An 18,207-nucleotide genomic window follows, 5' to 3' on the forward strand; every position below is an offset into this window, starting at 1 on the left:
ATGGCCAAAATAGCTTTGTCTTCAAAGGTGTAAAAAATTATAATAATCTTCCCAATGAACTAAAAACTACTAAAAATTATATATCAATAAATAGATTTAAAGTAAATCTAAAGAAATTTATAGTTTTATGTTTTTATTTTTTTTTCCTGTTTTTATTTTTTTCTCATGTACTCTTATTTAAAATTATATAAACTCTTATAATAAACAATAAACAACTACAACAGTGTAAGTCACTCTCCAAGCACAAGAGTTACTCTCTTTTTTGGAGAGTTACAGTAATAACATTTACTAGATGTGTAAAAGTAAATATGTATGGAATTTTGTGTTGTGTTGTTTGTCTGTGCTCTATATTAATTTGTTAAGTATTATAATATATTAAAATGTAATTGCCTAGCTTGGAACGGGGTATGTACCCTTGTTAGCTGGGCAAAGTGAATATGGAATTGTATTTTGATAAAGAGTGTGAATAAATAAATAAATAAAAAAAATAAAAAAAATTTAATAAAAACCTGTACCTCTTATGAAATTTATTAATAAAAAATGAATATATATATTATATTTCGATTTTAAAATTCATAGTAATGAATAAACTGGACGGCCAAAATAAATGATAATATAATAAAATAGAGCACATTAAATGCTTTTTAAACAGATATATAATTAATTGGGGATTTAAAAAATACTCAAATATACAAAATTCAAATAAGATAATACATGATGTTATATTAAATTTATTTTATTTTTTCTTGGCCAATTCAACATACGGGGAAAAAATATTTAATTCATAATTTTACAAAAAAAACCTTTAACCCATTGCAACACAAAGCCAAGGTCAATTTGTCACTGACCCCCAAAGCCGGCGATTCGCCAATTTGTCTTTGAAGTGTTTTTTTTTACATTAAAACAGAATGACAATAACATTATTCATAAAAATAACATTAATAAGTATATTTCAGTTACTGATTTCATAACAAAATGTAATAATCACAATTTATTTCACATTATTTATTACAAAATATTAATTTAGCCCTAATGTTATTGTATTAAAAAAATGTGCCAAAATTAAACAGTGTGTTGTATGAACAAATTATATCATCTTTATTAGTGGTGCAATGGGTTAGTCGCCTTCAAAGTAGTCTCTATTGGAGTTAATCCATTTGTCCAATATTCTGTTCCATAGTTGGAAACTTTTTTTAATTCATCTTCAGTGATAGTTGACAGTGCATCCGTCATTTTTTTCTTCACCTCAGAAACGTTGGCAAAACGCTATCCTTTCATGTCTCTTTTCATTCGGGGGGATATAAAGAAGTCGCAGGGTGCTAGATCAGAAGAATATCTAGACGATCCTACCGGTGGAACCCGGTACTTCATAAACTCCGCCCACCGTAACATAAAATATTAGTTTTATTTCTTTTGGGTACCCCTTCGTACCCCACCGCCTCTATGTATAAAAACTAAGTGTTGTCAAACGGGGACATCATACCATCAATATCCATAACTGTCATCTGCTTGGGCTTGGAGCCGCTCATGGAGTAGTAGTGCACGGCGTGGTCGTAGCATAGGAAGGCGACCATGGTGCGCGCGTCGCCCGGCAGCTGCGCCAGGTGCTGGCGCAGCGTGGCGCACAGCAGCGGCAGGTAGCCGGCACGCGCGCCCGCGCTCGACACGTCCAGCAGAAAGGAATAGGCGGCGGGCTGCGGCGGCCGCAGCATGTACTCGCTGGGCGCGACGTACTCCAGCGTTGCAGACTGGATCTCCGGCCGGCGCCGCGGCTCGCCGTACGTCTTGCTCACTGGGTCGTACTGGAACTCCTCCGGCACTGTAACCGGACATACAAATTATCCTTCTCTCGCAAAAATCGCAAATCCACCAACCCAACGCTACTATGGTATTTAGGTAAAGAGTTACAAGTCACTATTAGCTGATTGTGCCGGGGAGCCATTTAAAGTCTCTTACTGATTTAATTTTTTAACATATAATTAATTTAATACGCTTTCCAAGTATGAAATACATATTTCAGAAAGGATGTTGACATGCTGGAATGGGTGCAAAGACGATTTACTACATGCTTTGTGTACACTTCCATATGAGGAAAAGCCTTTCCAGAGACTTGATCTGACCACAATAGAACGGAGAAGAGCAAGAGGCAACCTTATTGAAATTTATGCTGCATGAATACTAGTGACTGTGAACTTTATGAAATTTTCACATATAGTTGGAATACACAATTGAGAGGACTATTAGAGAAGCCAAAATTCAACTTCAATCCTGCTAAACATTTTATCAATGGCAGCTCTGTCAATGTGTGGAATGGTTTGCCTCAAGAAACCGTTACGGTATTATCTGTTAATACATTCCAAATCAAATTGGACTGTATTTAGGAAGGGCAATAAGCTCACTAGAAAGACAAGTAGGGTATATCAGCTGATAGCTCCTGCTTCTAATTTAATATGATAATAATAATTTTGGGTGATTTCTTAGAATAAACATTAAATACCTAAAGTTACTAATGAAATACCATAAGTGTTACAACTCACACTGTGTGGCTTTTTATATTTGCTTTTTCCATGTTGTTAAAGGCAATTTTAATGCAATTTACATGTAATTGAAATGATATTTTTTTTCCTAACTTGTATCTCTTCACCTAACCTTCTGTAGATCTTAAAGAGTGGAACTGTGTACTTATTTTTTTCTCGATTTAGTGGCATATACCTTTACATCTAAATGCCACAGACTTGTTAACAAAGTCAAATAGAGCCCCACAGTTGGGACGCGGTATTTGTTTCACACAATATTGTAAACAAATCTCACAAATTTCTTGGTTTTATCAATAGAATGTACTCCAAAAATATTAATACCATCAAATGTCTTTACTTCTCACTAGTTTGACCCCATCTAGAATATGCTTCTGCAATTTGGTCTCTATTCTATAGGACCCATATTGACCATTTCGAGTCTGTCCAACACCGTTTTATAAGAATAGTGGCATGGTTGCTCGGATCCCAAAGGTGTAATTATTCCTATTTTGAAATAGAGCAATCTCTCAATCTATCTTCATTGGAGAAATGTAGAACTGAGATGGACCTTATGTGCATTTTCAAAATAATGCTATAAGTGATGTCCCACCTCTGTTGCAATCAATTTCTTTTTATGTTCTCAAAAGTGTCATTGGCAGTCAAAATCTGCTATTTATCAAATCTTCAAAGAGCAACTTTTGTTTTTATGCCCCAATGTCCAGTATGTGTAGATTAGTTAATTCGTCATACAACGTGTAAATCTTTGGGATAGATCTCCCGGCTTTTCGTAGATCTATTGCCATTAACACAGTGTGGGATGAAGATAGATTGGCATGAGTTACCTCGAAATCTTATATGTTGATCTTGTATACCATTATTTTAGTACCCTTGTTTGTATTTGTTACGTAGTTTTATGTTATTTTTGTTCAGTTTCTTATGCATATGTTGGCTTAGGCCATATACAAAATAAATAAATAATTAAAATCAAGTAAAAACATAGTTTACTATTTTTACATGTGACCAATTTACGTGTGATGTTTTTTTTAAAAACCTATACCTAAGTATATAAAAGTATACCATATCATCATGATTTAAAACATATGAACCCGTATAAATGCATTTAAAACACAAATAGTACAAAGATATAATGATAATGCCCGAGATAATGAGACTTACTAACTTAATTATGAATGACTGACCATTAAGATAAATAATTCATTTGGATATTAACTAAATTTAATAATTTTTAAATAGATTAATGAAAGTGCAGAATTAAGTTTTTATAAAATATAGATTAAAATATAGAATAAAATATAGATTGGTTGTATTGTGCGTGTACAAATGTTTAATACTGTTCCATAAATAATGCAAAATAGACATTTGTAGCATGCTACACTTCGACTCGAATACTTTCTCACTCCAACGTACGACCCCATCCCGCTCAGATAGTGCACAGCGGCCATCGGCCAAGAGCCCAACCTCCATGCCGGGACCCTAGAACTGGCAGAGTAGTCTTCCTTCCGCCTACAAGCTTACGTCTCTAGAAAGCAGGAAGCTCTCTCAGTAGCACTCATCGAGTCTCGAATGAAGAATTCGCCTTTCCGCGAGTAACAAATATAATCTCGACAATTTATGTCCTCTCGTGTTTAACTAAGTTTACTGTTCTATTTTCACTCTTTACCTACTGACTGTATATAACTCTAAACATTGCACATAAGTTATTTTTGCGTGAGGAACATAGAGGGGTTTAATAAAAAATACTTACAATCGTTTACCCTGTAGCAGAGATTACACTTCCACCTTTTTAAGTCAACGAAGTATACAAAGGGATTAATATAAGTCCGGCAAGCTCGACATCTTACGATAGTGCTGCATTGGATTACTGGCAAATGCTGTTGAAAAATATACATACATCAAATTTATTAGAAATACATTAATGCATAATTAATTATTGAATCAACAAAATCATAATAACACAGTTAAATACATTTTCAATATAAATATCTAAACACATTAAAATATTTAGGCACGTCCCGAGCCCAAATTTACATTTTTATACAAAACATGTAGTAGGTTTTTAAAAATGGTTTCGAATCCAAATAATTACCTCTTTAATTCAGCTCATTTATCAATTTTGATTTATTTAAAGCATATCCACTGTGTTCCGTGCTCACTGGTGCATAATTCAATAAATAAATATAGTAAATAGCTTTGTATAAAAATAATAAAAACTCACGTTAAGATCTTTAAATGGATGAATCAATACTCCTAGAGGTAGTCGTGATTTTTGTAATAGATTATTGGTCTCCGGAATTTTATTTAATGTACATCGAAATATACTGAAAAGCAAAATTTTCATTACAGTAACACATCATCAGACACATAAGTGAAAAAAGTATGTAGATTAAGACTATCTGATTTTTTTTCTTTGAAATGTTTTTTTTATTAATTTAGCACCAAAACTTAATTGGTCTTTTTATGTTAAAAAATTGTTGTTTTTAATACTTATTTTGTATGACTGTATGTTTTCTGAATAAAATAAAATAAAATAAATAAAAAATAAAATATATGTAATTTTAAAAAATATTGAAGTAATTGATCAATAAGTATTATTTCGCCAGAAAAGTTGTAATAAATACTAAGCATAATGAACAAATAAATTTAGCATTGTAAATATACAGTCTGGCTTTTTTTCATACAAACATAACTCTGAATTTTCTCCCTGGAATTTGGTGCTAGAGCAATGCTTTTTTAGCATTGGCACATCCCTATAGTTTTGTTTTTTTAATCAATTGTTTCTTATGGGAGCTAGGAAAAACTCTTAAAACCCAAAAACCCTTAAAACCCTGATAAACACCCAATTTTATTTGCTGTCTTACATTGCCATTAATAATTTCATTTTGATACTTTTTTTTTTTTAGTAAACAGAATCGGTTCAGTTTAGAGGTGCGAAAATTGGGGCAGGGAAACATGGATTTTGTTAATTTTAGTTAAACATAATTAGTCCGATGTGCAGTTGTCTTTTTTGCACAGTAGGGGAGGCATCTGCGAGAGAGTGACTAATAAGACTGACGAATTTTTGTACATACCTATTCATCAAATTGCTCTGTCACCACATTTCCTCTTACTTAATGGCAAGAGTAATACTGGATTAAGTTAAAAGAGAGTATAATTTTACTAATAACTTCAATTTTTATAAATCTAGCAGGCATATTAATTTAATGAATAAATATGGTATTTGAATGCATACAATTATACTAAAAGGGCAATGTAGTGTATCACATGGCAGAAAGCAGAAACTAAACAAAAGGTATTATTCAAATTGTAAATGTCAAAACTTACTCGGGACTACAGTTAACTGACTGGCTGAAGTGATGATTTAACTTAACAACAGGAGGCTGCACCTTGTCTTCCGGGAGGATATTTCGACATTGTAATAAATCTACCGATTCTTGTCCCCACAACTGGCTGAATGAGTTTTGAGTAACACTCAATTTTCCCATCTGTTGCGATAATTCTGGTTGTCCGTTGTTATATTGTTGCGGACCTGGCTGGTTCCAGGCCTGAGGCTGGGTGGGTCCCGGGGGGAAGTGGGTCGGGGGTAACTGGGGCGGGGGATACTGGCTCGGGGGGAAGTTTGCTTGGGGAGAATTTTGGTAGGAAGGAGGGAGTCTCAGCGGCTGTATGGGTTGAGTTGTAGAAAATAGTTGCGGATTTGATGGATTACTTTGACTACTTAAAGTATTTGCTTGGCTAAATGGGACTTGAGAATATGGCGTGTTTTGAGTAGGCTCCCTTTGAGAAGCTCCGTAAGCATTTTTCGAGGGAGGAATGACTCCAGGGACCTGCTTAGTTGGCAAATTTATATTCTGGAAACCGGGTGCCTGACTAGAAACTAAAGGAGGAGCATTGGAATTGATTTGCCAATTAGTTAATGCGGGAGGTGATTGAAAATTCGTATTTAAACGAGCTGGAGACGAATTTACGTTTGGTATAGACGTTGGAGGCAACTGACTCATTATCTTAGGTTGAGGAAAAGTCCCTGAATTTACACTTGGTTGTGGATTTGAAAAACTTTGACTGACTTGAGGGCCAGAACTCGGATACGCAACATTCGCCTGAGATTGTGGAAAAACCTTCGGTTGCGGAACAAATGAGTTAGGCTGGTTTGTCGAGGTTATCGAAGGCGCAGAGTTCAAAGTTGGTTGAGAGGAATGTAGAGTCTGAATCCCAGGAGAATTTCCAGGTAGGGAATAATTGGGTATATTTCTATTGGGAGTCAATCCGCTAGGTTGATGGGGCGAGGGTGTATAAGGATTATTTTGAGATGTTAAAGAATACCCTTGGGGTACTGGAGTCGGTTGATTCATGGCTGGAGAGGAATTTCTTGATAATAATGGACTGGCATTATTATTTAAAATATTATTTGGTAGTGGCGCTTTCAAAACTGGAGATGAAGTATAGGGCGATGGCGTGGAACCCTGAGAGTTGGGTAGACCATTTGGATTATACGGACTGTTAGTCCCATTACCAGGCTGCTGAAATGGGGGTTGTAGCGGTTGGTTAGAATTGGCAAACAGATTTGGCACACTACTTGATGTCTGGTCACCACTTTGTTTAGTGGGCATATCAAATATGCCTCCGTGGGAAGAAGGTGGAATCATCGGATTATGTGACATTTTTCATTCCTTTTATCTGAAACAAAGGTTTTCTCAATTTACATAACACAATATAACTTTTTCTTGAATTTGGCATTCACAGATAAAGGTATAATATAAGATATTTATACAGATACACTTAATCTCATAATTAATTGGGAAAAAAATAAGAAGTACATAAACACCTATTAATAGAAGAAGTGTATGAATTTTTAACATAACAGTAATATGATGTTTGATAACAGTAAAGCGATGTAATGAGAGAGCGGTGACGAAGATTTATTTTTCAACACAATACACAAATTCATTTGAATTTGGGATTATTTTATTTAAATAAGCATACTGAAGTTGAAAAAAGTCATTTAATTCCATTGACAATGCACAATTTCTAGTAAAAATGATAATAAAATAAATATTTTTTTAGATACCTAAGTAATATAATAATTTTGTTTCGAACATGACAATGGCCGACTTTCACAAATCATTATTCCAATTTAGACAACTATTGAAAGTTTGTTTATTCTAAAAGATTTTTTACTATTTAGATATTTACCAACACGTCTGTCAAATGAATATTTATAAATTTCGGAAATGTTTTTTTCAAACTTGACCATATCTGGTAGCATCCACCTTTTCTAGGAATTTCAGGAATAAAAATAACATTGCTGAAAGAATTTTTTTATTGCAAACATGAGTTTGCATTATGATTTTTCTATTGATTGCCCAATTTACATAATTAAATTAATTTTATGGATATAAATAGGTATTGTGCTGGACAAAATACCACCAAAACGTGAATATTATAACTTCTTAATTTATAAAAATTCTTGTGTATAATTTCTGAAAGATTTTCTCACATTATTACTATAAATTTCAAAATATTATTATGCTCAGTTGGAAGTAAATTCAACGCCATACATGAATGAATAAATGTGAACTGATTGTTCACTCGTTTAATTGAGGAACTTTTGTGTTTCATAAGCCAAGGACTAGTAAAAAGGCCAAGGAAAATTACGACACTCCGCGAATTGCACAATTTATACATGATTATGATAAATTATTAGATGTTCCGGTACAAAAACTATTATTTCAAACATCAGGCACAATGATCACATTAATTATATAAAAAATATCAATAAATTTACTGAAGTATCTATAATATATTGTTGATTTTGTTCGCACTAAATTAATCCGAAAAATTCACACGAGATTGAAACATCCTAAATGTGCGCATAATTAAGTAGATATAAGGTAAAAAATACTTGTAAATTAATCATATCGTCGATGGTTCAAAGGTACACCCTCACGCCTAACCCAATAACTTAACTAATTTAAGAAAACAATTAACCGTCGTTTATCGAGTATTTCATACATATAGAGCTCAGTTTCCGATTGCAAATATTTCGAGAGAAATTATTCGTGCAAACATGCTATATCACGTTCATGTTTTATATTTACGGTTCAGAATAATCAAAATGACAAGTGACATGTCTGAGTCAATTATTGAAGAATATTTTTACCTGCTCTTTTTTTAACTAGTATATTCAAAAAACCATTTCAATAAACAAAGATTTCCACTGCAGACTTTTCACTAATATTTCACTTAATTCACGAATAAAACGTCATTAAATTATCCAAAATACGAATCCGTCTTACGTGGCCGCCATAGAGTGCATTTTTTTATTTTTTACTATTTTACATTCTTCAACCATAATGCAAGGCCGTCATGAGAGGTTGCCAACATGCTGCCCAAAACGTCATTCAATGTTCATAAACTAACCATATTTTTTATAGAGTTGTTATGAAAGCAGTTTTGTATAGTGGGTAAGTAGGTACATTTCGATAATAAATTATATTTTGAGTATATTGAGGCTTTACCAACACCGACTAGAGGATCGAGTAGATATTGGCTAAATTGACAGAATGCATTGAGTTAACAGACTTTATATATTTTAAATATGGGTGCATATGTTGATAAAAAATTTCATGCTTTGAATAAAATAAAGATTACCCCTTTAAAACTTAAAAAAGTACATATAAAAATTGTAGGAGAAATAGTTCTTGGAAAGAATAAAAAAGCTTTTAATGCGATTATCTTGGAACTTGTTTTAATGACTTAAAGCATTCTGTCAGTAAAACCTCGATATTTTTTTCAAATATTTGAAGATGATACGAGCTATACATACGCGTCCAAAATATTCATGATAAAAAAACAATCAGCAAAAATAAGCAAGCAAAAAAAACACTAGCCCAACCTTTGAATGAATTGAAATTGTGGCGATATTTGAAAATATTTTAAAATGAATTAATATTACATACCAATACATTCTTTTGCTGTCTAAGATTTCTCAAACAACAAAGCCCTTTGATAACTTTTTAGTTCGCGTTAGCCATTTCTGAAAAAAAAACGCATTTTAATTACTGCGCCGTTAAAAATAAATTCATTTGAATAATATTTACCTAAACTTTTTAATATATTTTAAAGGAATAACCTGCTCAGCATCTATTTAGAGGTTTGTCAACAGTTAGGATAGAGGGAATATGGAAAGGGGTAATACACCACATCATCCAGACCAATTAAAACATCATAAAATTACGGATTCGAATATAAATTAGATTTTAATGGGATTACATCCCAAATTAATTATATTATAAATCAATACCAAATGGTTATAAAAATATAAATTAAATGGTGTCTGACACAAGTTCTAAGTCCAAAGGGAAATTTTAAGTGTTTTCCCCATTTTTAAAGTAATAAAGGTCTATGAAATACTGTCCACTAAAAAAAAAATCTTTTTTTTTTTTCAAATTTGTAATTTTGAATTCCCGCAAAAACGGTCATTTCGTTGTCCGTTGGCCACGCCCCTTATACGTCCCGATTCATGTTTATTTGTTCCTGCCCATTCAATTTGTTTCGAATATTGTCACGAATCTTGAACTTAACAACTGTAGGCCTTGTGTCAAGGCCAAATATATTGCGTTTTTCTAGCGACGTATTTTAAAAAAATTATGTATGAAAACATTTCTTCACAATATCCATATTGATTTTGAAAATTCATTTTTTTTTTCTTAATCCATTTCATATACGGGGTGTTCTTAAAACCCTGTCACATCCGAAACCACGATGATCAGTATAACCAAGAAGACATATTGGCAAATTAAAAAAAATATTTAGAACCAAGAAAATTAAAAAAAAAAATATTAAAAAAAACAAATGGTTGCTTACTTCTGCAGGGGAGAAGTGAGGGAAGCGTGGCGCAGTATCAGAATCCTCCCCCCCCCTCCTCGTTTCTCCCCTGCAGAAGTAAACAACCATTCGTTTTTTTTATATTATTTTTTAAAAAAAATTATTTGTTCTAAAAAAATAATTTAATGTGCCAACATGTCTTCTTGCTCATACTTATCATCGTGGTTTCGGATGTGACGGGGTTTAATGAACACCCTGTATTTTTATCGGTATTCGTAGTATGTGATATTTTTCTATTCCTTTGTTTTAGATTGATCTTTGGTACATAAAACATTTAAATTCTTTGAATAACCTTCCCAATTACACCTTTTCAGGATAAAATTACGTAATTTTATTATATTCTGGGCTTTAAATTCATTTGAGTTTAATCATAATTACCTTATCATGGCGGGGAATTAAAATATGAAAAACACATGGTGAATCAACTTTAACCCATCTCGCACCGGTGTAAGACCAGTAAAACGCGATTTTCTATTCTCAAGTTTCCAATCGGCGCGATGTTCGCGCTTCGCCTCGACGGAAAGATAAACAAATGCAGTCAATTCATACGCGCTATCGCGGAATTCGATTTTACAGCCTCCGAGATTATTAATCTAATTTTTATTATTCTCAATCATTCCACCATTTCATAACAGCTACCCCGTATAAAAATCCTGTTGCGATAATGACTACTTTTGTAACAAAAAAGACGAAATTCATTTTGAATTATAGAGTTTGCAATAACAACTTTCTCTGACTCTCAAGAGAAGTACGTAGGTATTGTTACAAATGTGAGTAGGTATCGATTTATATTATTTTAAAAAATATTAAAAAAACACATTAAATTTGTTGGGCTGGGTATATTTTGACTATAGGTAACAGGATACAATGCAAGTGGACTCTTAGGCTAGCTGCGTATGTAAGCTTTTACTTCATTGACCGATTTTTATCGGCTGATAGTGGTTTTATTTTGTCTCGTTACGGATCTTAAAATCGACCGATTTTGATAGTCATAATTTGATACAATGCAAAACCAATGTTAAAGCTTTGGTTGGATAATGAAATAATCTTACATGCGCGGATAGCTTTACAAAAAATACATTTAAAAAAATGATACCAAAAAAATTATATAATTAAAACATATTTTCACCAGAAATAAATTTATACACCAACAAATAATAAAACCCTCAGACGTTATGGTTTTATTTATTTTTATCATTGCAATAAATGGGTTATTTAATTCATATGCTGAACATTATATATTATACAATGCTGACGATGCCACCATCATAGCCGAACCAGAGGAAGATCTGCAACGAATGCTGCATCGGTTCCACAGTATTTCTAAGAGATACAACATGTCTATCTCAGCAGGCCGGATGAAGGGTGGTAATCGATGGCACACCAATGAACATGTTTCAAAAATGAAATATTTGGGTGCCAGAGCATAGGGAGCAACAAAGATCTCTACGATGAAACAGAAACAAAAACCCGCATACATAACTGAATGTTTAAAAAACACAAACGGGAAGCACAAGTATATGAGCATCCAAAGCAAGGTAAAAATATGCATGATCTGTGTCCATCATATAATGATTTAGGTGCAGCATAGAACCAAAAGCCTCCTTCAAACCTACTTATCTAAAGGGTATGTAAAGCCAAGGATATTGTAAAATGGGGATGGTAAAGAAGAAGGTTCTGGAATGAGCATGTGACCAGAATGGCAGAATAAAGGACCGTAAGAAAAGCAAGGGATAAAGTTTATCTCAAGGAAGTAGACTTTAAGGACGACCTCCAAAAATATGAAAAGATTGCTTGTAGTCCAATTTCGAGAGGGAAATCGATGCAGACAATTACAGGTCAACGAGCCTAAAAATGGTGTATTCTTTAATATTTTCATAATATATTATGTTAATTTCTAATATTTTTGCTCCGTAATTGAATTTCTCAACATGTAATTCGGCCAATACTATTTTATGATTTAGAAAAGTGCTTCAATAAAGGAAAAAATGTGACTGCATGGTATGGCTCTGTTAATGTAATGTGATTAAATAGTACATGATTAAGCAGATTAAAAATAATATGGAAAATAACTATTTTATATTCTTGGCTGGCAGAGCTTGCTTCTTGTCAATTCCTTCGTTTTAGGGTTATTAAACGTATTGTCTAGTTATTTTACACTCTACAGTCAACTTAACAAAAGACTTTTGACGTTTGCACGCTCATGAAGTTCTGTTAATATTGACAGTTAAGACAGACTTCACAATACGTTTAATTAAAATTAATCCACGATAATTTTGGCGTTGAACTATTACGTAATAAGCTAGTTAGTCATGAAATTCCGTTTCTGTTTACCCCATCTGACGAAAATTATTCAAAATCGATACCGAAAATCGAAAGAAAAAAGACTGCCATAACACTATTGTAATCTGTGAAAAGTACCTTCTAGTTGTTTGATCCAATACGACCAATACCAAAACCACCTTGTAGAGGTGGTTTTGCCAATACCCATCTAGTCGGTGTTGTTTTATCTACTCTTCCTAGTTTTTTAATGGCCTTTTCACCTCTCAAACTCAGGTTATTTCTTTTATCTCAAAGTGTGCCCATAGTCAATACCGCCTATATTATATGGTGTTGCCAGAGTTTAGATTTTTGTTTTGTCTATTATAGGAATACGCGTGTAAAACTTTTGCTTTGAAAATAACGCACAGTATTTGAAATTTTTGTTTTAAAATTATTTGCTGAAATGTCAAAATCTGTTAAGATTTATTATGGACCATATGAGTCTCACGGAATTGTTAGATATAAACTACAGAGATTTTCCGTTATTAAGGGTAATAACAACATTTTACACCATCAATGTCCTCTGAAACATCTGCAAGAAATGTTAACTAAACACAAGTAACCCAAATGCTGTCAGCATTCTGAAAGAACCTAATTATTTTTTATTCTGTGCAGAAACCCTGGAATATCTTGGATTTCGAGTCGTATTCATTCCTATTAAAGAGTGGAATCTTTGTACTTTTGAAATAAACAATAAAGAAGTATTCCGTTGTAAAATCACCAATTTAGAGTTTAATTCCTTATACAAAGATGACCCAGTTAGTAAAAGGGCAATCTGTACTGTGACAACTGTTAGCAAATTAATGGAAATAACAGATATATTCTTTTGGATCAGAGAAATAATTGAATCGAAATTGATGGATGGAATAAATGAAGCGGCAGAGGATTTATTACAAATCTGAAATACTTATTTTTTAATGTAATTAAAGCGTTAAAGTAGGTAACACTTAAGAATTTCAACAATGTTAATCCCTAATCCACAGCACATATTTTTGTTTATGCATAAAACTTTTTGTCGAAAACCGTATGGTTTAGTTTGATCTAGTTATTAAAAACAATACAAAACTATGCCTGTAAAATGACAACCACAGACCATACTTATTCTAATTGTGTTTTATTATTTATAGAAAAATAAGTACACATAGTAAAACCTCGCATAATGAGCATAATTCATTCCAGAATCTTACTCGTATTGCAAAACACTTGTTAATCGAAACAACTTTTCCCTTCTAAATGAATGCAAAATAATATAATGTGTTTATTTAAAGAAAATAATATATATAAGAGCATAACTTTAATCGCCTTCATCCATTGCGGAACAAATCAACCTGAAATGTGGTTTAGAAGTGCAGAAAACAAAAACTCAAAAAAAATAGTTAATTATTTATAAACTTTTAACACATTTCCTAACTCTTTTTTTTACTAGAAAGCTGTCTAGAGACATTCGTTTTTGCCGATGCTTCAAAATTTGGTGGAAATGTGACAGCATTATCACTGAATAAATTTGTAGTGTGCATAGCCACCGCCTTATTAAGGTGATGCTTCTCAATGTACGATGCAAAAGTTTCCCATGCTTTCAGCGTTTCTTTTTTTGCACCAGAACATTTGTTGTAAAATGTTGCTCGCAAAAGGGAGCCATTTTTTTACAATTTCTTTTACTCGTTATGCTAATTATTCGTTAAGCGAGGTTTTACCGTGCTTACATAATTACATAGTGTGAATGTATATAGATTAAATGATCATTATATATCACAATAATATATAATGATCATTTTATTTAAAGATGTGTCTTGCCCAGATATTCCTTCTCAAAATACTTTTTTTAAGAATTGAAAACAAAAATAAATGAAGTATCATCAACTAGATAACTACTGTAACGGGAATCAGACAGGGCGACAGTCTCAGTCCGTTTCTTTTTTATCCAATCAAAGCAAAGTTAGAATATATAAAATATGCATCAGACCGATAATGACTTACGGGATAGAAGCAAGAGCTGATACTGTTTGAACTAAACATCTTCTTAGAACATAATACAAGAGATGAAGAACATTTTAGAGAAGGGAATATAGAAGTCTAGGCATCCACAGGGCTTGTGACCTGTCATTGGCTAGTTTAAGTGGCCACTTTACACACTGTGTAACATTCACCATTCTGCCTATATTTGAACATCTATATTCCTTCGATTCTTCAATCTGTTGACATTTGTGAAGTTAAAGAGCTGAAACCTTTATTGTTGCGGGTGAGATTCATATGATTGAATTATTTCACCCACATACCAGGCAACGCCTGAAATTATTTTTTAATTGATGCACTTCTTGGCCAATGACAGGTCATAAGCCCTGTGGATGCCTAGACTTCTATATTCCCTTCTCTAAAATGTTCTTCATTTGTGTCGTATTATGTTAATATTAACAGCTCCCTAGGGGGTTGAATCTAGTCATTGTCTACACAAATTTGGACAAACTCAAAACATTGTTGATCTTTATAGAACATCAGAAATGAAAACGTTGTGACCTATTATAGGTTGAACCCTCAGAAATAGGATACCTAATGAAGAGATTTGATGAATCAGCAACGAGTTGTAAATAACTAAGGAGAACAAAGTAAGCAGAGAAGACGATTCTGGAGAAACTACATTGAGAGGAGGGATCCAGAGAGGATTCCTAATATTGCGGTGCACAAGACCCCAGAGGGATGTCGACCACCAAAGACGTGGAGGGAAAGTCGGACACCAAGACTAATATCCTGTCAAAACAGATTGCAAACTCTATAAAAAGAAATAATTAAAAACTTTTAATCAACAAAACAAAATATTAGGTAATAAGATGATCATTCCATTAAAAATATAATTATGCATAAATCATCTTCGTTCCCCTTTATATATATATACAATGGTGCATAGGGTAGTGCATTGACATATCAGTGGCAGCGTATCTCGATATTTTTTAGTTACATGAAGGTAAGATGATCAGGTGCCAGTTCAGGGACTATGAAATAGTGCAGTGTAAAAACATTTATTATCATTTCATGTCAACCATGTCAAGAATCAAACCGGATCCCTCTTGCATGGTAGTTAAACGGGCCGACCATTACAGCCACAAGGCAGACGTACATGTACTACATACTGTTGTTCTATTAAATACTCACTCTATTTTTATGTGGGAGTTGCATTATTTTTTACCTTGCTTATAATGTACAAGGTTTATATTTACTTAAAAGGGATAGTTATTTATTTGTTTACTTCAAAAAACAATGTTCAAAAACAAAAACAATCCAATCCAATTAATCCAGCACCTTACCGGACACTGAAATAAGGCCAATTGTAGGACTCGATGTCTTGTAAGTCATCCTTTCCCGGTTTCGGTATAACTATGATCTTTGCAATTTTCCAGGTAGTTGGAAAATGACTTATTCCAAGACATGAGTTATACATACCTGTTACTAATGATCTATGTGTTCGTGTTGAAAAAATGAAGGTAAATATCAGCGGTGAAGTGATCCTCCCCCGGTGCCTTACTCGTATTAATATTTGCTATTATATCTTCTATCTCTTCTTCCGTGAATAATGGATCGTCATCAGTGTAAGGTTTTACTCCCGCCATCTGTTTGATTTCATCTGTCCACGAGTTTCTTCGCTCTTTAAGTGGCGGTTTCCACTGTAGGTATTGAAAGTGGGCTGTTTACCTTCATTTAAGATATGCAGATTTCATTCTGATAAAAAAAACTTGTTTACCCGCCACCAAACGTTTTTTGCATTCAGGTCTCCTCTAATAAGAATATTGTTAGTCTTGAATATCTCAGCTTATTTAGGATTGTAGAGATATCAGAGTTAGGTTCAATATACATGGATCCGATAATGACAAGTCTGACATTTGTGGCTATTCTCACCACTGTAGTATTGGAATCACCAAATTTACTCAACAAAATACCACACAGATTGGATTTACAAAAGAATACGCTGCTTTGCAGATATGCTTGGAAGATGTGGAAGATGATTAGTCCTGAAACTTTGATTCTGTCAGAATTACCAGTGTAGGGTTCTTGAACTACTGGTTCTACTCACGCTAATTTCAATTAATATAAAAAAATAAAGAAACAAAAATATATATTTTTTAAAATTAATTTCATCAATTACATTTATAAACAGTTAAAAATTTTCTTTGAAGAGGACAATATCAATTTAAAACATTTTAGGCGGGATAGGTAATTCTACCCACGTGCCTAACTGGTTCTTATCGCCGGGGAGAGTATAAATCCACAGTACACCAGCTCCACTTTAAAGACGGGAAAGGTGGATCTACTCGATTATTTTATGTCAATGCTTCAAGATGCTCGAAATTACACACATTTGTTTAATTTACGTACACACATGCTTTTGCACTGCTCTAACAAAAAATATGAGAACTTGTGCACAAGATAATTTGTTTAAACAATGAACAATGAGTTGATGAATTATATCTGTTTTCTTTTCACACATTCATCCCCATTCATGTCTTAATGTTGATATCTTAAAAGTGCGTTTTTTCCGTTCAAGGGGACTGTACCGAGTACTATAATCCATGAGGCGAAAAATATGGGCAAAGATGTATATTTTTAATTCTGTAATGTCCTGCCGGTAAAACAACTTTGTAACCATAACTTGATAAAGAATATAAAAAAAAAGAGTTTCCCACACTCACAACATTAGTGAAAACTAAGGGTTTCCTGGTCGTTCCTCAAATTACAAATTACTTCCGAGAATGAACATTAAATTGCCTTATTCCAAGATTGTTCAATGATCTTCCTCAAACCATCATTAACATGGAAGATCTTCAATTGAAAAACAAAAAAATATCTGCTCAATACTTTATGGTGACTGTTAAACGGTAATAAATAAAAGTGTGTGAAATAAACCTGTCTTAAAAAATTGTGTCCCACTGAAGTCTTTGGACTTGGCGGGCAACTAATTATATGTTACTAAAAATGCCAAATAAACGCTCTTCTGCAGCACCGCAACTATATATACTGTATTAATTAAACCAAGAAAGTACTTGCAGTAGTTAAATTCAGTTTTGTCGAAGGATTTCCATCATTATTATAATCCAGTATGTGTAAAACATATTGTCGGTCATTACATAAAATGAATATATTCAAAATAACAAATTTAATTTCATCATAAATATAACTTTTGCACTTTAAACGTTGTATTTTAAAACCAAATTATGTGCGAAAACCTCCTAAATTCATTAACAATCCAGTTCAAAAGTAACATCCAGTTTAAAAAAAATTATCAATGAAAACCTCGCAAATCCATAAATATAGGGTTTATTGTTTTTAATTAAGAAATCAATTGCAAATATAATTAACCCGGTAGAAAGGAATCAAACATATTTTTTAAATCCCTGAATTCACAACTGGAAAAAAAAACATTTCAAAAAAGGTCAGTTTGGTATTTACGAGTTTTGTAAGTTAAGCTGACAATATG

General features: G+C 33.0%; 1 protein-coding gene and 1 long non-coding RNA gene across 2 annotated transcripts in view; both read right to left on the reverse strand.

Annotated features, from left to right (window-relative positions):
• Window positions 1–8,937, reverse strand: part of Sec24AB (Protein transport protein Sec24AB) — an 18,539-nt gene extending 9,602 nt beyond the window's left edge. The window contains exons 1-5 of the mRNA XM_088228669.1: window positions 8,695–8,937; window positions 5,859–7,211; window positions 4,753–4,855; window positions 4,282–4,408; window positions 1,484–1,819 (exon numbers count right to left, since the gene is read on the reverse strand). Of these exons, the coding sequence (XP_088084795.1) occupies window positions 1,484–1,819; window positions 4,282–4,408; window positions 4,753–4,855; window positions 5,859–7,195 (1,903 nt within the window). The 5' untranslated portion in view covers window positions 7,196–7,211; window positions 8,695–8,937. The remainder of the gene's footprint in view (window positions 1–1,483; window positions 1,820–4,281; window positions 4,409–4,752; window positions 4,856–5,858; window positions 7,212–8,694) is intronic.
• Window positions 8,938–11,245: 2,308 nt separating this feature from the next.
• Window positions 11,246–13,044, reverse strand: LOC148280246 (uncharacterized). The gene is made up of 2 exons (XR_015822657.1): window positions 12,843–13,044; window positions 11,246–11,867 (listed from the first exon to the last, which is right to left on the reverse strand). It is a non-coding gene; the product is annotated as an uncharacterized LOC148280246 (long non-coding RNA).
• Window positions 13,045–18,207: the final 5,163 nt, after the last annotated feature.

The sequence above is a fragment of the Micrasema longulum genome, unplaced genomic scaffold (assembly GCF_059751315.1).
Source record: "Micrasema longulum isolate JH-2025_06_02 unplaced genomic scaffold, ASM5975131v1 h1tg000602l, whole genome shotgun sequence".
In the NCBI taxonomy this organism is placed as follows: Eukaryota; Metazoa; Arthropoda; class Insecta; order Trichoptera; family Brachycentridae; genus Micrasema; species Micrasema longulum.